The 18,934-nt window shown below is 40.9% G+C and overlaps 1 protein-coding gene across 1 annotated transcript in view; it reads left to right on the top strand.

Moving 5' to 3' along the window:
- The window catches only part of Ddx52 (DExD-box helicase 52), a 21,724-nt gene extending 3,797 nt beyond the window's left edge, over window positions 1-17,927 (top strand). Inside the window, exons 3-15 of the mRNA XM_050119564.1 lie at window positions 326-462; window positions 2,024-2,209; window positions 3,515-3,658; window positions 4,506-4,617; window positions 6,139-6,211; window positions 7,018-7,221; window positions 8,262-8,352; window positions 10,722-10,844; window positions 10,939-11,089; window positions 11,625-11,700; window positions 13,226-13,297; window positions 14,572-14,658; window positions 17,491-17,927. Of these exons, the coding sequence (XP_049975521.1) occupies window positions 326-462; window positions 2,024-2,209; window positions 3,515-3,658; window positions 4,506-4,617; window positions 6,139-6,211; window positions 7,018-7,221; window positions 8,262-8,352; window positions 10,722-10,844; window positions 10,939-11,089; window positions 11,625-11,700; window positions 13,226-13,297; window positions 14,572-14,658; window positions 17,491-17,548 (1,514 nt within the window). The 3' untranslated portion in view covers window positions 17,549-17,927. The remainder of the gene's footprint in view (window positions 1-325; window positions 463-2,023; window positions 2,210-3,514; window positions 3,659-4,505; window positions 4,618-6,138; window positions 6,212-7,017; window positions 7,222-8,261; window positions 8,353-10,721; window positions 10,845-10,938; window positions 11,090-11,624; window positions 11,701-13,225; window positions 13,298-14,571; window positions 14,659-17,490) is intronic.
- Window positions 17,928-18,934: the final 1,007 nt, after the last annotated feature.

Raw genomic sequence — 18,934 nt, 5'->3', positions numbered from 1 at the left:
TTTTTTTTTTTTTTTTTTTTTTTTTTTTGTAAAAACAGAAGCTGTCTGCCATATTATTTGTGCAATTTTCAGTTTATCTCTTATTTGAAGCATTCATTTGTCTTGATGGTCAGAACTGAAACAACCAACCAAGGGAGGAGGGTGAGCGTCAGAGCTCTGCCTGCACCAGGAGTTTAACCCCTGTTTCCAGATCTCTGTGCACTGTACTTTGTTTCCAGTTGGATCTGCTAACCCTTCACATTTTCAGTTTAGTGTGAAGTGTAGCCAGTTTGGCAAACCTAACACTGTTGTACTTGATAACTTTTGATTTTAAAATATATTATAGAGATTAATGCACAAGAAGACTTTGACACTACTATACAGTGGACGTCCTCTGTTGAAGCAAAGATTCAAGAAGAGAAAAAAGCCAAAGAAGAAAAGAAACTAACTTCAGGAAAGTTGGAACATCTCAGAAAGGAAAAGGTTTGAAAAATATTTTGACCTCCCAAAGTACACATAGAGTTTTCCCTGGACTTCATTTTGTGGATTTATTTTGTTAAGACGGAAGACTAATTTGTTTAGGTTCTACTGTAATGAAGTGTTTCCATACCCATCTATGCAGTGCTGGAAGTGTTTGGTCACGATTATAGATAGGTCAGGTAGAGAGAGTTTAGTTCCAGTTGTTTTTAGGTATATAGTGCAAATATATAACAGTTTTTGACCTCTTCAAATTTCAGGAGTACTAGTGTTAGAATTAAAATTTTTAAATTTCTTGGTCTGGAGAGGTGGCTCGACGGTTAAGCACACTGGCTTCTCTTTCAGAGGACCCAGGTTCAGTTCCCAGCACCCACGTGGCAGCTCACAACCATCTGTAACTCCAGTTCCAGGAGATCTGATGCCCCGCTCTGACCTCTGCAGGCATCTCTGTAGGTGTCAAGTACACAGGTGGTGCTCATACATACATACAAGCAAAAACATTCATATACATAAAATAAATTTTATTTATTTGTTTGGCTTTTTTGGTTTTTCAAGACAGGGTTTCTCTGTGTAGCCCTGGCTGTCCTGGAACTTGCTTTGTAGACCAGCGTGGCTTTGAACTCAGAGATACACCTGCCTCTGTCTCCCAAGTGCTGGGATTAAAGGCGTGCACCACCACCACCTGGCAATAAGTTTTTTAATTCAAATATTTAAACTTCTTTTGATAAACATGAAATCTGACTCCCTTTCTCTTTGGTGTTAAATTTACTGGTGTAAAAGTATTTTCTCCTGTGGGGATTACATGGTTAGAATTCTTTTTGTTGTTTGTTTGAGATAGGATCTCATGTAGCCTACGTGGATCTCCTGATTCTCCTGCCTCTACCTCCCACCTGTCAGGATTACAGGTGTGTGCCGTTATACCTGTGGAGGGTTAAAATTCCTAAGGAGGGTACTTTGTGGTGAGGATATAGGACATGAAAACCAATGACTATAGCCCCGTTGCTTCCTGTGCCTGTCTACTTTGCTAATGGAGACTGTAGTGCTTCCTTCAGGGGGTATTATGCTGTGCTTCAGTAACCCAGAAGCCAAAATGGGGCTGTCTGTGGACTGGAGGCTGAAGTGGTCCAGTCAGTATTACTAAACTCTACCCTTGGCACTCAGGTTTAAGAAATACAAGGACTGATTAGCTGTTTTTGTTTTGAAATATTAAAAAGCACTGGTATTTATATGCTAAGATAGAAAACATAATTTCAGTGCTTGCCTTCTAGAAGTTTCTATACAGTCATATAAGTTGTAAGTGTGACAAACTTTTTACAGTACGTGACACATCTCTTAACTTCAGTTTGAAAGCACAGACAGGTGGGTTCCATCATCGGTGAGAGTCTTCTAGCTGTTACTACCACAAAATGTACTTAGTATCTGTGCTAACTGGGGTTTGAATTTAAGCAGGATGCTTCATGTCTCACCGTAGCTTATCCCAGAACTATTACTGCTGTTCTGTTTTAAAACATCTAAGACTGTTGTTGTTGGGTCATATCCATGGTGGCTTCTTTGTCTCAATTTACAGATCAACTTCTTTCGGAACAAACACAAGATACATGTACAAGGAACTGATCTTCCTGACCCAATTGCTACATTTCAGCAGCTTGACCAAGAGTATAAAATCAGTTCTCGATTGCTCCAGAACATTCTAGATGCAGGCTTCCAAGTGCCCACACCAATTCAGATGCAAGCCATTCCAGTTATGCTGCATGTGAGTGCAAAGATCTAGGATGTCTGTAACATTCCCGTGTCCTCATTCTCTTCCTGCTATCTTGACATCCTTTCCACCTTTAGCCCCCTTAAGTCCTTCATTCGCTTTGAAAGTGCCTCAAGTGTTTGTGCCTCGTAAAATCTGCTCACAAGATGTGATCATTTCCTTTATGTGTGTGTAGACATTGCCTCGAATCCATGGTCCTTAGCCTCTTGAGTGCTGGGACTTTGGGTATTTGCCTCTGTGTTTGACACTCAAGTAATCTTTGTCAAGAAGTATTTAAACCCTCAGAGCATGGAGATTATGTTTTGTCTTTTTATTCTTAGCTTTTTTAAAGTTCTTATACATAATCCAACTTGGTTTTTCCCCAGTACTCTTTATTATTGAAATATTCCTGACATACAATAAAGCACATAGACTTTAAGATAGTTAATGAGTCTGAACAGTGTGAAACCTACGTAGTGTAATTGTTCTCCAGTGGAGATGTACATTCCTATATACCTCAGAAACTTCAGTTGTGCCCTGCCTGTTCATTCCTTACTCTACCCAGAAAAAAAAAGCAAAACCAAACAGTATTTTGATTACCATATTATGTTTTGCTTCCTTTTTCTCTCCCTCCTTGCCTCTTCCCCATTTACAAAATAATGAGGTTGGCCTTCACTTAAGGTAGATGGAAGATATGTGTTATCTTTTCACCCCATTATGTTCTTCACGTTGCTTTGTGTGTTGAAAAGAGAATATACTCTTCTTTGAATGGTGTTACTGACTCACATTTATTGAATTTGCACTCAGGTCCCTCTTAGATTATTTCTGTCATTATTTCAGCTTAAAGGTTTAAGAATTACAGTGACCCCTTTGAAGACTGTCACCTGTGAATACTCTTGTCATTAACCACTTTTCAATTCTAATCTTCACTCATTGTGCTGTTTAACACAATCTTCCCAAGGGAGTTATCAGTACAGATACTGGGATAAAAGGCCAATTGTGTTATGCGCTTTGGTAGCAGAGTTTAATGGAGAGAAAACTTGAAATAGTAGTTATGCTTCTCTTTGGGTTTTAGTTGTCCCTGCTGCTTGCCATCCTAATGTACGTGAGTAGCAGTGCTCAGAAACACTTGGGGCAGCAGTGGCAAGCCTGAGGTGTTTGAAAACAATAGATGGGGGTGTGTGGAGAGGTGGGTAGGGTGTGAACAGGTGGATTTATTTCATTCAGTTTTATTTGTTGCTTCCGTGGCTGCTCACGTTGTTTAACCAGGCTCTGAAAACTTGTTGAACTTGTCCTGTACTTACTGTGCTCTTCTGTTAGGGTCGGGAACTTCTGGCTTCTGCTCCTACTGGATCTGGGAAGACTCTGGCTTTTAGCATTCCCATTTTAATGCAGCTGAAACAACCTGTAAATAAAGGCTTTCGAGCCCTGGTTATATCCCCAACGCGAGAACTTGCCAGCCAGGTATGACACAGAGTTTTGAGAGGATGCATTCATGTTTGCTTTGCTATGTTTCTTGTTTAAGTTGGTAAAGCTCTCAGAAAAATGTCTTCTGTTGTGGCCTGGAGACAGTATTCCGTAATATATAGAATTCTTTGTAATTTGGTCTTTGAAATGTCTAGAATTTTCTGAACTGTGATTTTGACAATTATCCTTCTTTTCTAAAGGCTGCACAATCTTTGAGGTTGAAAGGGTCCGATGATATATCATTGCTAAAATTTGTTTTCCTCATTCAGAAAAGTGAAATATTGCTGGGGATGGTGGTTCATGCCTGTGATTCCACCACTGGAAGGTGGAAGAAAAAGGATCAATATTTCAGAGTCATCATCATTTCTGAGACTCTGTCTCAGAGAACAGCCAAGTGTGGTGGCGTCTGTCTTTAGTCCCAGCACTTGGAGTCAGAGGCAGATAGATCTCTGTGAGCTTTAGGCCAGCCAGGGCTACATAGTGAGACCTTGTCTAAAGAAAAGAAGAAAATAAAAGAAACTACCTCGTTCTCTGAGATAGGAGAAGCTCCCCATTGATGAATGAGCTCTACATCCCGTGTGTGGAGTAACCACATGCTCTGCAGTAGGGTGTTCAGTACTGCACTCTGAAAGCTGCAGCAGATGGCAGGATTTGGTTTTGTGTTGTGGAACTAGCTCAGGATCTCCAGGCAACTATTGAGTCTTTTCAGTGTTACAGGTCAGCCAACAGAGCACTGCAGGTTTCGTCCATGGGTTCATAATAAATGTGTTAAAGGCATAAATGAAGCTGTGCGTCCTGGCCTAGTATCTTAACGACTTTGGTTTTTCTCACTTTTTTGTTTTAGATTCATAGAGAATTAATTAAAATATCTGAGGGTACAGGATTCAGAATACATATGATCCACAAAGCTGCAATAGCAGCTAAGAAATTTGGACCTAAATCATCTAAGAAGTTTGGTAAGAACTTTCTGCTTAGAGTATCTAAGGGATTGGAAATAATAAAGGTCTTAATTACTGAATAAGAGTTGCTGCAGTGCAAGTCAGAGAGAGTGAATGGGGGTGTAATTTTTTTTAAAGTCAGAGTCTCAAATAATTTATGCTGGCATCAAATTCAAGGTTGAGAATGAACTTGAACCTCTCACCCTCCTGCTTCGAAAGTCCTAAGTGCTGGGATCACAGGTGTGTACCGCCTCACCTAGTTTATGTGGTGCTGGGAATGGAATCTAGATTTTTGTGCATGGGAGGCAGATACCGTACCAACTCAGGCACGTCTCTAAGCTCCTAATTAGTTATTTTATTTTTTTGAGACAAGGTTTAATCTGTATTCTTTGCTGCCCAGGAACTTGTTTTGTAAATCAGGGTGGACTCAAACTCAAACATCTACCTGCCTCCTGAGTGCTGAGATTAAAGCGCATGCCACCACTGCCTGACTTTAATTAGTTTTTTTTTGGGGGGGGGGGTTCTAAATAGGGTTTCTCTGTGTAACAATCCTAGCTGTCCTGAAACTAGCTCTTTTAGAGCAGGCTGGCCTTGAACTCACAGAGATCCTCCTGCTTCTGCCTCCCAAGTACTGAGATTAAAGGTGTGCACCACCACTGTCTGGCTAATTAGTTTTTTTGAAGAAGCTAAATATAGCTTTCCACCCAGAAGATCTGTGTCTGCATCCCAACTGATTCTCCCCACCAGTTACCACAGTGACCTTTGGCTATAAGGGGTATTTGTAGTAGTTAGAGCTGGGGAACCAACAGCATGTTGTGGATGGAGGCTAGAAATACCATTAAGGCCCTACCATGCCCTAGACAGCTGTCTACAGAAAGCTGTGGGACTCAGCATGTCAGCAGTGCTAGGCCTTGGAAATCCTGCCTCGTACCCTTGATTTCTAATCATGGAAAAGCCTTGGCAGGTAACAATGGATTACATGTCTACCCTTTTAACTTGCTCTCTGAGAAAGTTTCATTTAAGATTATTTTTCAAGCCAAGTATGGTAGCACACCTGCAGTCTTGGTGCTGAGGCAGGAGGATCAGAGGAGTTTTTAGGCCAGCCTGGTCTTAGGATGACCCAGTGCTGGCTCTTAGAGTTGGAATGACGGCAGTGCAGTTGAGTGGTGCAGCGCTGCAGCTCTTGCCTGGCGAGTGTAATACAAGGCCTTGGCTTTCGCTCCTGGGGCGGGGAAGAAAGCACAGCAACTAACCTGGAACTAGGCAGGGGTAAGATGATCATGAGTTTGAGGAATTCTCAACTGCACAGCAAGACTCTGACTCAGGCAGCCAAAAGGGTGGGGAAGCTGCTCAAATAGAGTAGAAGAACTAGAGAGTTTTATGCTGTGGTGAAGGGAGAAATATGCATTACTTCCTAATAAGCAAGAGTTTTTGTATTTAACTACTCTTCTCTTCCTACTTAATAAGATTAATAACTGAAATTCTGTAGTTAGAAGAAGGCATCTTGTTTGCAGTTTCCACCCCTTGTTTTCCCTGTAGACATTCTTGTGACTACCCCAAATCGACTGATCTACTTGCTAAAGCAGGATCCACCAGGGATAGACCTGACAAGGTACAGCATTCTTCCGGCTTTCCTTCACCTGCTCATTTTATTAATTTTCTGGTCACTATGACTAAATACTTGAGAACCTGTAATTTAAGGAGGAAGGAAGGACAGGCTTATGTTTGAATGGATATAGGTCTTTCACTGGGGCCACAAGGTAGGGCACCAGGTCTCCTTGCAGCCACAGTTAGGAAGCAGAGAATGATGGCTGTCGGCCCCTAACTTGCTCTCTCCTTTTTATTCAGTGCTAGACCTCAGCCCGTGGTGTGTTTTGTACAGTGGTCTTCCAACCTCAGTTAACTTGTCTAGATAATCCTTACAAATGAGCCCAGAGGTTTGTCTCTGGTGATTCTGGATCCTGTCAGGTTGACAATCAGTATCATCCATCACAGTTCCATTTTGTTCTCAGTTGCTTTGATTATTGTCCTTTGGTGCATACTGTCTGCCAGCTTGTGTCAGTGTGATACTGAGAATATAATAGCTTGAATTAACCAGTAGAAGAAAAGGACTGGTCAGGAAGAAAATTATACACTTGATAAACAGAACATAACTCCCCAGACCTTTTCACATCTTTCAGCAAGTGCAGTGGAATCCTCTGTCATTGCTGATACAGCTTGTCTTTGAGGATTTATAATTGGTGACTGAGCTACATTTATAATGTTTTTCTGCTAATTTTTCATGTACATTTTTTCTCATTTGATAAGGTGAATCAAAAACAGCATCTTTATGGGACTTTTTTCGTGTATCCTGACAGTTCAGGGAAGTGTCCCAGATCTTCCAGTTCAGTAACCACAGGTTGTTTTGCTATTTCTCAGTGTTGAATGGCTGATAGTAGACGAGTCAGACAAACTGTTTGAAGATGGCAAAACTGGGTTTAGAGACCAGCTGGCTTCCATTTTCCTGGCCTGCACATCCCCCAAGGTCAAAAGAGCAATGTTCAGTGCAACTTTTGCGTATGATGTTGAGCAGTGGTGCAAGCTCAACCTGGACAACGTCGTTACCGTATCCATTGGAGCAAGGTAAATAATTGTTATTTCACGTTGTCCCACGCACTTGTCTTAAGGTAAGGTTGGTTTGTTTGTTTGCTTTGACTTAATAAAATAGGTTGTTTGGCATGACACCAACAAGCAAGAAAAGTTTTACTGATAGAAATGTATTTTTTAAAGTCAAAATGAAGGAATTTTTTTTTCAGAATTGCACAATGAAAGATTCCCATGTTTGCATGTTACTTTTCCCAGCATCATACGTCTATTTCATTCACAAACTATGCCGTTAGGTTGGTGACCATCCATACTTGGTTTCTGTGATTGTTTGCTTACATAGGATCGTATGGAAAAAGCTGGTGTTATTTAACCACTTGATAAGTAATTCTGGCACAAAACATGATTTTGTTCAGTACCAGGAATATAATTCAGTGATGGATAGAGCAGTTACTTAGTGTGAGATCTCTGTTCCATTTTTCAGCACTAAAAAATGGTTTGAGGTAGAGATGCATTTCATGCTAAATAAATACACAGTCTATTGAGATTTTTGTTGTGGTTAAGCCCAATAAACCTCTCAGTGTTCAGAAGGATCGCTAGAGCAGGCAAAAACTAAGATGTGGTGGTCAGAGGACACTGTCAGGAATTGAGTCAATCTCTGGCTAACCAGTTTACATAGCAAGCGCCTTACCCTCTGTGCCATCTCTGTGGCCTGTTTGGGTTTTGTTGTTGTTTTGTTTTTGAGACAGAGCTTTACTACGTGTTCCAACAGATTAGCCTAAACGCACAGAAACCTGGGTCAGCCTCCCAGGTGCTGTATTGCAGGTCCTCAGTAACATGCCCAGCTAAAATTTGATTTTTTTTTTTTTAAGATTTATTATGTATACAATGTTCTGCCTATATGTCTGCGTACAGGGCAGAAGAAGGCACCAGATCTCATTATAGATGGTTGTGAACCACCATGGTTGCTTGGAATTGAACTCAGGACCTCCAGAAGAGTAGTCAGTAGTACTCTTAACCTCTGAGCCATCTCTCCAGCCCTAAAATTTGATTCTTAAAAAGGTGTGTTTTCTTCCCAGGAATTCTGCAGTTGAGACTGTTGAACAAGAACTTCTCTTTGTTGGCTCTGAGACTGGAAAACTTCTGGCCATGAGAGAACTTGTTAAGAAGGTATATTGAACTGCATTCTTGACTTTTGCTAGAGGGCGTTCATGTTCTATCATCCTCCTGCATTGTGCTTAGTGTTGGTTGACTCTTTCTTAGCGATCCAGTGGTGTTGAGTCTTCTGTTCCTTGCTTGAGTAGAAGACCTGCTTGGTGGTGCCTCGATTCTCCATCTGCCTGTCTTTATCCCCCTGTTCCCTCATCGTTGCTGGTTTGTTAGAGATGATCTGGGGCACTTAGTAATGAATTATGCCTTGAGTTTGGTTTTCTTTTTTATCCCAAAGTAAGTACTAAGTAGAAGCCTTGGGTAGAAAGTTTAAAGGCTGAGTGGCCTAGTGATTAAGAGCCCTTACTGCTTTTGTGGAGAACCTGGGTTCAGTACCAGCACCCACATGGTGTCTTAAAACCATCCTTAACTTGAGTTCCAAGGCTTTTGTAGGCACCAGGCACACACACATAGTCACAGACATATATGTAGGCAAAATACATTCACTTAAGATGAATCTTCAAAATTTAAAAATAAATCAACTGCTAGTGGGTTCAGGGTAAGGAGCAAAAAAGAAATATAAATTGTAAGGCTACTTTTTGAAATCTGTTCCCATAGGTGAACACAAATGTGGGAGCAGTTAGGGTGGCTGTAAGATGGAAAAGAAAGGTGTCTGTGCATATCTGGGGGCTGTGCAAGAGACATGCCTTATCTGTGCATATCTGGGGGCTGTGCAAGAGACATGCCTTATCTGTGCATATCTGGGGGCTGTGCAAGAGACATGCCGTAGGAGCTAGGACATGGGCTTGTGAACTGCACAACATGGAAATCTACCTGTACCAATCTACCTTTGGGCAGCTCACCTTCCATACACCCCAACTCTACAGTTTTCACTTTGGTAAAATGATGCAATATCTATCTCAAAAAGCTATTGTAATAGTGTAATGTGTTACATGTAGTACTTCAAATAATGTTTTCCTGCGTATATTTGCTCCTGTTTGGGATTATTTTTATTTTATTGAGTTAGGATCTCACTCAAAGCTCAGGCTGGCTTTGAAAACAGAATCCTCCTGCCTCGGCCTCCCGAGTACTTGATTATAGATGTGTGCTACCGTGCACACCCTCATTTTATTGATAACCCCCATTTTTCCCCAAAGAGCTTTATGTCTTTGTATTCTGCCTGCATGAATGTCTGCTTGCCAAAAAAGGACACCAGATCTCATTATAGATGGTTGTGAGCCACCATGTCCTTGCTTAGGACCTCTGAAAAACAGCCAGTGCTTTTAACCTCTGAGCCATATTTCTAGCCCTTTATTGATATTCTTAAAGGTGTCATTTTGCCCCTAGGAAATTTAACATTTTTGCAGGTATTATTCATGTGGTGAAATTAGATCAGAGATTTTTAGTCATGCATTTGTAGTTAAAAAGGTTCTTCATGAGATTCCAAAAAAAAAAAAAAAAAAAGTATAAACCGAAACAAAAAGAACCCCCAACGGACATTTGGAAACATGAGGTGGGGGGGGGGGGGGTTTGGCAGCAAATGTGCAGTGTGCTGAGAGCTGTTAGCTAATGCTCAGGCGTTTCTTGATTCTCTTGGGGATTGGGAATTCTGTTTACATTGAGACAACTAGAACTAAAGATTAAGATACAGGGAAATTCTGAAGTTAAGGTAAGCAATGAATTAAAGACTTTGATTTTTACATTATGAGCAGAATCAAAGTTCTCGGGCTAAGAGGTGGTGGTTTTAGCATGGGCATACATTATTGTAGGAGGGCACATTTATTGGAATTAGTAAGTTAAAGAATACAGTCCAAGGACAATGAAAAGAACCCATTGTAGAGGGTGGATGAGGAGGAAGATGGAGGCAGATTTAGACACTGGCAGTGGAAGTGCATGTCTTAGAGTTTCTATTGCTGTGATAAAACACTGTGACCAAAATAAAGCAACTCAAGGAAGGGTTTATTTCAGCTTCCAGTTTCACATCAGAGTCCATCATTGAAAGTCAGAACCGGCACCTGCAGGCAGGATGGAAGGGTGCTGCTTAATGTCTTGCTACCCACTAGCTTGTTCAACCTACTTTCTTATGGCATTCTGGGACCACCTGCCTGGAGATTGTCCCACCCACAGTGGATTGGCCCATCAATCGTTAATTAAGAAATGCACTTCAGACTTGCCTACAGCCAAATCTTATGGTGGTGTTTTTTTCAGTTGATAGTCCCTTTTCCCAGATGACTCTGGTTTTTATCTCAGGTTGACATAAAACTTGTCAGGACAGTGTACTAAATTGATTGGGTTATTTGTGAACTGAACTGAAGATATACTATGAGATAGATACTGATTGTGTTCTTTTTTACAAGTTATATGTATTAATTTTTGCTTCTTTCTCCTAGGGTTTCAATCCACCTGTTCTTGTTTTTGTTCAGTCCATTGAAAGGGCTAAAGAACTTTTTCATGAGCTCATATATGAAGGTATTAATGTGGATGTCATTCATGCGGAAAGAACACAGCAGCAGGTAGAAAGTCAACTATGTACTACAAATACCATGCACTGCCTGTTTTTTCCATTCTAGAATGTACTAAAACATTTAATGTTTCTTCTTTCACCAGCGAGATAACACAGTCCACAGCTTCAGAGCGGGTAAAATCTGGGTTCTTATTTGTACAGCCTTGCTCGCAAGAGGGATTGATTTTAAAGGTGTAAACCTGGTCATCAATTATGATTTTCCAACCAGCTCAGTGGAATACATCCATAGGATAGGTGAGCCTTTGTTTTCCTGCCCTGTTGCCCACTCGTCTTTCTCAGTTCCTCTGCTGTTCCCTTTAAACATACTCATTACTTGGTTTTTGGTTCTGTGAAAATCCAGTGACTTTTTTAGGTGTGTGTGTGCATACATTTTCTTAATTTCATGATGTGTGTGATGCTCATGGTGTATGTAGGGGGAGAGGGTTGGAGGAAAACATCTGGTATTGATCCTCAACGTAATTTCCATTATATTTGAGGCAGGGACTTTCTTTTCCTTCGTTGTATACATAAGGGTAATTGGCCTATGAGTTCCATGGGTTCCCTGGTCTCTACCTCCCATCTTAACATAGGGACGTAGGGATTATAGACATATCTTCCTACTTCTGGCTTCTGCGTGGTTTCTGGGGATTTGAACTCATATCTTCATGTTTATGCAGCAAGTGATATAGCCAATGAGCCATCTCTCCAAACCTCAGTGACCATTATGTGAGCCTTGAGAGTTTCCTTCTAGTAAAAAACAAAAAACATTTTGTGGTCTGGTTTCTCTTAGGTCGAACTGGAAGAGCAGGGAACAGGGGAAAGGCTGTTACATTTTTCACTGAAGATGATAAACCGTTATTAAGAAGGTAAATTGGGGCTGGGATGCTCTTATCTGGCATGTTTTGATTCCAGCATCACTCCTTTCCACCACCCCTCCCCCACATTTAAGAAGCATGTAAATTATGGAGCATAACTTAATATTTTAGTTGCAGCTGACAAAATTGCTTCATTATTTTTATATGTATATTTTATTGCTAGATAATACAAAATGGCTATGTCCCAAATTCTGTTAGAGGCTCTATAGTAAAACCCGGTCCCAAGAAACAGAGGAGGAAGCATGGGGTCTGTGTTTTTGTCCTTTCTGGTTAGAACTTGGAAGCATTGACAGTGGGAGTATACATTTTTAGATTTCAGAGTAGCAGAACTCATCTGAGAGCCAGCAGTTGAGCCGTGATACTTAATGCATGGTATTAAGGGGAGGGAGAGAGCGAATGTGAATGACAGGGTCTTACTGTGTTCCCGAGTAGCATGGGCTATCCTCAGACTTTAGAACCTAAGCCTCCCCAATCCTGGAGTTTGAGGAGTGTCTCAGCACACTTGACTTCATTACGAAAGTTTTGAGTTATCGAATATTGTGCATGGCTTCTCCATCCAATCACCACTCTTTTCCCATGGTGCATCCTTTTTCTTACTTTGCTGCCAGATGGAGTTTTATATTTAGTCCCAGAATTACTTGCCACAGAGGAAAGAGTATTTTAGCGACACTTTTTATTTTTAGTCACTTGTAGCCCTTTGAAGTCTGGGTACCATCTACTTTTAGACTCTCAGGTCTTAACTTAGCCTGTCATTATAGATTTTTATGCATATTTGTTTTCAGAGATGGGGTTTCACTATGTAGCCTAGGCTGGTGAAACTCAATCGTCTCCCTGCCTCGGCCTCCTAAGTGCTAGTCTTACAGATTGTGCCGCCACTCGCAGCTAAAGGTCCAGGGTTCTCTGCATTTTGGCTGCCTGCAGTAATTTTTGGTTAAAGGATAACTGGTAGCACCTCACATTTCTAACAGATGAAATGCAGTTGGTGCAAAGGGGTTGCACCCTGCTCTGTTTGTCAGGTCCCCTGAATTAGATGCATACCTTCAAAGCCTCTGCTCTTTCACGTGTCTGTGGGTAGGCCTATGTTACAAGGGCTTTGATGGATCTAAGGGATGTGACTGATGACCCCAGCATCCGTGTAACTGACCATTAGATTCCATCCGTGAGATGGGGATCATACAGTTTTCCATATAAAGTCATTGTGACGACTGAATAGGCTGTTATATGTAGGATGCAGTGCCGGCCCTTTAGTGAGCACTGTCGCCCAGTGAATTCAGGCTTACCTCTAGTTTCATTGGGATTTGAAATAGCTGCCACCTAAAGCTACTCGATACTCGTTGATGTAGCTCAGAAATCCAGTGTGCTTCATTTGACAGTAATTGGTGCGCTCGGAGAAGACTGTGCTGGAATACTTTTGCATAGTTTTAGTTCCTCTTATGCTGTACACAGGGTTTGCGCATGACTGATTCTGTGCATTAGTTTAACAACACCCATTCCTGTTCATGGGTTCCTTTTTCAGTGTCGCCAATGTTATCCAGCAGGCTGGTTGTCCTGTACCTGAATACATAAAAGGTTTCCAGAAACTATTAAGGTATGCATTTGAATTTACTCAGAGCCTTCTCTTTGGGTTTTACACGTGCATTCTTGCTTCTTGCTTATTTGGATTCTTCCCTCTTGCCTTTATTTAGTTTGTAGTTTAAATATATATCCCAGAATGGTGTGTTACTGGATTTTATATGGTTTTTTGTTTGTTTGGGTTCTTTTTTTTTCCCCCCGAGACAAGGTTTCGCTATGTCACTTTGGTTGTCCTGGAATTCACTCTATAGACCAGGCTAAACTTGAACTCAAAGGAATCTGCCTGCCTCTGCTCCCTAATACTGGAATTAAAGGTGTATGCCACTATGCCTGACTTTACATGTTTTTAATCTTAATACAGATGGTCCTTGACTTAAAACAGAGTTAAGGTCCACTAAACCCATTGTAAATTGAAAGTATTATAAGTAGAAAATGGATTTAAATGCATCTAATCTTCCAAATATCCTAGTATGCCCAGTGTACTGTAGGATTTCAGGATTTATGTAATTTTTTTGTTTCTTTTTTAAGACAGGGTCTCACTCTGTACTCAGGCTGGTATGAAACTCACAGCAATCCTCCTGCCTTGTCTGTCATAACTATGGGGATTACAGGCATAAATTACCACACCTTCATTGTTGAGTGACTCACTTGGAGCTTTGCTCTCTGCTGCCATCCAGCATTGGCAAAGCTTTTCTTGTCACCCGCTGCATGCTGGGAAGGTCCAGATGCAGAGCAGGTTTTTGCTGAGCGGTATCTCTTGACATCCTGAAGTGAAAAGAGCATGCTGTAGCGTGCAGCTCCTGTAGGAGCGTCAGCTGACATGCTGTCTGACTGTTCTCGCCTTGTTTTTTAGTCAGAATTTCCTCCTCAAAGTCTCTGTCAGGTTTTACCCTGCCCATCTGTCATTTAGGCTGCATCCGTGGTACATCTGTTGTAAGTGATATTGTTAAACATTTTGCTTTAGAACATATTATTTCCTTGTCAGCTTTTTTGTCTTTGAAATTCAGATTTCTTTTAAAAAAACAACTATTCAGTGAGTGAAATATGCTTAGACTTATTAGTAATGGTTTATTTCCTGGAGGCAGAGTGTTAGCGTCTGTTGACATAGGCCATGAAGTTGTCCCAGAGTGTATTTTCATCACAGCCAGTGTGTTTCTAAAGGTTGAGTTCCTGGATCCTTATGAAATAGCTCTCAGTTAATCTAGTTCATTGAAATGAGTATAGCATCACCTAGCTTTAGCCTCTAAATGAGCTTGTGTTTAATTTTCTCTCTCTCTTTCTAACTTACAGCAAACAAAAGAAAAAGATGATTAAGAAACCATTGGAAAGGGAGAGCATTAGTACAACTCCAAAGTATTTCTTAGAGCAAGCCAAACAGTAAGTATTTATATCTATATGGTAAGAAAAGTCCTACATGATTTGAGTTGGCATTGTTTTTCCTTAAGATACATTTTCAGAATTAAAATAGATAGGTAATCCATTATAGGATGTGATAGACATGTTTCAGATTGCCTCTGATTTGGGAATTTGCACATTTTAGTGTTAAAATTTGACTGTATCTATATGTTAGTCATCTGGGTTTCCCCCCATGTGTGAAAATAGATTACAGTTTGCTGTGAGGTAGAATTGCACCGCACACGCCCTGCACTATCTGTATTAGGACATGTTACTGGGGCCAGTAGTTAGGATCATTGACAAGTGTTGATTGAGCCTTTCTTGAAGCTCTGTCTTCTGGGCACGAGTTCATATAATCCTCTGCTTACATTGAGGTGCACTGTCACATTTAAGAAGTACTATTTAGCTTAAGGGTTTTTTTGCGGGGTAGGGAGTGTTAGCAGAGGTCTTATAGGATACATACAGGTATGTTTTGTCTTTTAGTGCTAGGAAGCTACATGTTGTGGTAGGAATTTGCCAGAATATTCTGAGCTCCATTACTCTAGATAAAGAAATAGTACTTTTCACAAATTTCTTGGTACTAGAACTAGTGATTTCTTGTTGTGTTCCTGAGAGTGCCCTTAGTGTCCTGGGATGCTTTGGTGAACTAAGCTAATGCTTCCTTCCATTACCTTAAACCATTAGGCAAACACGTGGTGGTGGTGTTATAGAGACTATAAAACAAGCCATGTGAGAACATTAGAGGATCTTAGGTAGGAAGCTGTGTGGACCGCCCTTGTAAACAGAATGAGTCTTTTTTTTTTATATTTATTTCTTTATTATGTATACAATATTCTGTCTGTGTGCATGTCTGCAGCCAGAAGAGGGCACCAGACCTCTTTACAGATGGTTGTGAGCCACCATGTGGTTGCCGGGAATTGAACTCAGGACCTTTGGAAGAGCAGGCAATGCTCTTAACCACTGAGCCATCTCTCCAGCCCCCAGAATAGGAGTCTTGCATGACAGTCTAGTACTGTGGAAATGATGTTCATTCCAGGTGTTAACAGCTCACAGTGTCCCAGAGCTTTCTTGTGTTCTAAGATTTAACGTGGAGGAATAAACACCACAAACTTGTAAAGATTTGGAAGTTTAATAGTTTAAATTCCACTGGTACTTTCCCAGTTTTATGAATTCTAATATAATGTAAGGCTTGTGTCTGTTTGTGATCACGCAAGTGTGTACAGTTTTTGTGTCGCATGGACTTTGTCTAGAGTGTCATGAGGACTATTTGGCATGCAGTATATATATTCTTACTTCTTGGGATAGCTGAGAGCTAAGATAACACATGCTGACCCTGGCACTGAGTGGAAGCTGTGAAGGAGGTTTCTCTAGAGGCTGAAGGTCAGCTGGGGAAGAAGATGGAGGCTGTTGAAATTTAATAGGATGCAGCAGTATCTTTTTTTTTTAATTTAGATTAAACACTATTTTGAGTAATTGGCTTTTAAATGTCCTATGTTTATAGCATTCTTCTGGGCTAATTAACTTAGCTACAAGAGGAGTTTGGGGTACTGGTGTCAGTCTTGGGGTACTAGCAACACAGTTAAGGTGCTTTGGCATTCTTTGTTTAATTTAACTTAAAGGCTGTCCTTAGCATAAGAACAAGATCCACCATGATCATTACAGATAGGGGTTGCTTTGGGGCATAAAAGTTCCTGTCTTCAGCTCAGCTTCCACATTAAACTTGGAACCTGATACCCTGTTGTCTAGAGGGCCTCACTTCAGGCACTATGAACCAACCCAGCCTGGTGTGATGAGGGCCAGATTTGGATTTGGAGCCTAAAAATCGATTCTAATGGGAACTTTGGGCAAGTTACTTGTCTTTCAAGTATTATTCCCATTATATAATGGAAATGCTTTCATTCAAGGTACAGACTTTGTTCTTGGTGTTAGTTGATCCAAGAATTACATGTGCAAACATTCCAAAGAACTTCTTACTGTAGTGTGTAAGTATTGTTTATTGTCTCAAAGTTTTTCCTTTTTCTTTATTAACACTAGCAAATGTATTCACCATTCACTGGGCTGTAGGATCAGACTGTCAGTGTTTATGCCTAATATTTATTAATAATGTGTGATGACCAGCAAGTTTTTATACATTCCACCTTATTATTTTATTTGGAGAAGGAGAGTAGTAGGTTGTTAGGAAGCTCCCTTGAGTTAATTCATGTAGACTGAAGAAGTTTCTGTCCCACCTGATCCCGCAGCCATTCAGTCCCAAAGAAACATGCAGAAGCTGATATTAATTATAAACTGTTTGGCCTGTTGCTCAGGCTTATTATTAATTAGCTCTTACAACTTAAATTGTGACTTGGTACCTTTTCTCAGTAAGGCATTCTCATCTTGCTCCCTCTGCATCTGGCTGGTGACTGTGTCTCTGCCTTTCTTCTTCCCAGAATTCTTCTAGTCTAGCTGCCCTGCCTATACTGCCTGTCTGGCTATTGGACAGCGTTTTATTAAACCAATATGAGTGACAAATTTTTATAGTGTACAAGAGCATTATCCCACAACAAATGCATGCACAAAGAACACCTAACAGCAATGTCTTGACCAACAGGTCAAGACCAGACTGTCCCTTGCTAGGTAACAGTGTAGTTGGTTGTGATATTTCTCATATGGACAGAGATTTTTATGCTGAACAGAGAACTGGTTAATATCTTTGTTCCCAGTGCCTCATATGCTTTGCTGTGTAATAACTTTCAGCACATGTTCATTTATGCCCTCGGTTATGGAAGTAAATGTATATAGAGTTGCTGTCTCAACATGTCTTCCTATTCACAGGAAAAATGTTGCTGGCCAAAACAGCAAGAAGAAAGAAACTCTTGAAGAGAAAAGTTAAAAATAGATAGCTTAGAAGGCTATCCACACAGTGTAATTTATGAGCCCAGCATGAATTCTCATGGATTACTTAACAACCATCTTTAGCAAACGTATTAAATCAACAAAGACGTGAGAAAAGAAAGTGGTCCTAAGTTACTGATGCATCAGGACAAGCTTCACCTTGTAGGTGAAATTTATGCAATGGAAATAACGTGCATCGACTTTTCTGCCTGAAGCCGGCCGGAGAGATACTTCTTATAGAAGAACGAGAGTTGATGTTAAGATAACACCCAAAGTGGTGAACTCTTAAGGATTTTGCCCTTCCAGTGTGATGCATGCTGTGGAGAGGCATATGGACCAGAATTTTAAAATAAAATCTTGAGCTTGAATGTACCATCCACCCTTGTGTGTGTGTAGAGTGTCGTGTGTGGGATGCAGATGAGAGCAACACGGGCCGTGCTCTAGGAAGAAGCCTAGTGCTCCCCTTAGTGTTTCTTTATGGTTAACGGCCTTTATGGTGTGAACCACAATAAGGAGGTGCCTTACCTATGGCTAGCCAATTCCTGAGGATTGGAAACTTCAGTCTGTTGAAATTTACTTATAGCACACTGGGAAGGAAGTTCATAGTTAGCTGTCACAGTGTTGCAACTATGAGATTATGATCGGCCTCTCCCTTTCTGACTTCATTCTCCATCTTTTAACCGGGTTCTTTTCCTGTCTCTTTCCATTCAAGATGAAAGCTGATAACAGTGCTTTATCCTGATAAGGAAGAGCAGTCCTGTTAACTGATATACCTGGCTCCACTTTCCCAGAGGCTTATCTTTGCTAAGTATTGATAGCCTTCATCCTCCCTCTGCCAAAGCAGTGCGATCATTTGCAGACCAAGGTGGTGCACAATGCGCAGGTTTTCCTTAATTGCCTGTTTTTGTACAGTGGGATTCAAAAAGACTTGATGCCTGTTGGAGCACAAACTGGTGCCTAGAATTGCACGGGATCTGTGCTGCCACAGGACTACAGTGCAGACGACTGCCGGCATTTGAGTTAAACTCAGCAGTTGATGCTTCATTCTAAAGTCAGCACGCGAGACATCTTTAATAGGAATTTGTCTAGAGAAGCCCAGACTGGCCTTGAACCCACAGCAATCCTGTTTCAGCCCCTTTACTGCTGAGAATACAGACATGAGAGGAGACTATCGTGAATAGATGGGACAAAGTTTTTGTTGTTGTTTTTTCATCAGAATTCACCTAAATAGGCTGACTGCTCCAGGGAGTGGAAAATGAAAGTACATAGTTTTTATTCTTGCAGATCTCCAAGTCAGTGTGTCTCCTGGAAGTGGGTAGACTGTTGGAACTGTTTGCCTACTGTGTTCTTTAGTGTCTCCTGTATTTCAACATTGAAAGTCGCT

This window comes from Alexandromys fortis, unplaced genomic scaffold (genome assembly GCF_014885135.2).
Source record: "Alexandromys fortis isolate MF-2015 unplaced genomic scaffold, M_Fortis_MF-2015_v1.1 scaffold_173, whole genome shotgun sequence".
Lineage (NCBI taxonomy): Eukaryota > Metazoa > Chordata > Mammalia > Rodentia > Cricetidae > Alexandromys > Alexandromys fortis.
This window is presented reverse-complemented; position numbering and strand designations above follow the sequence as displayed.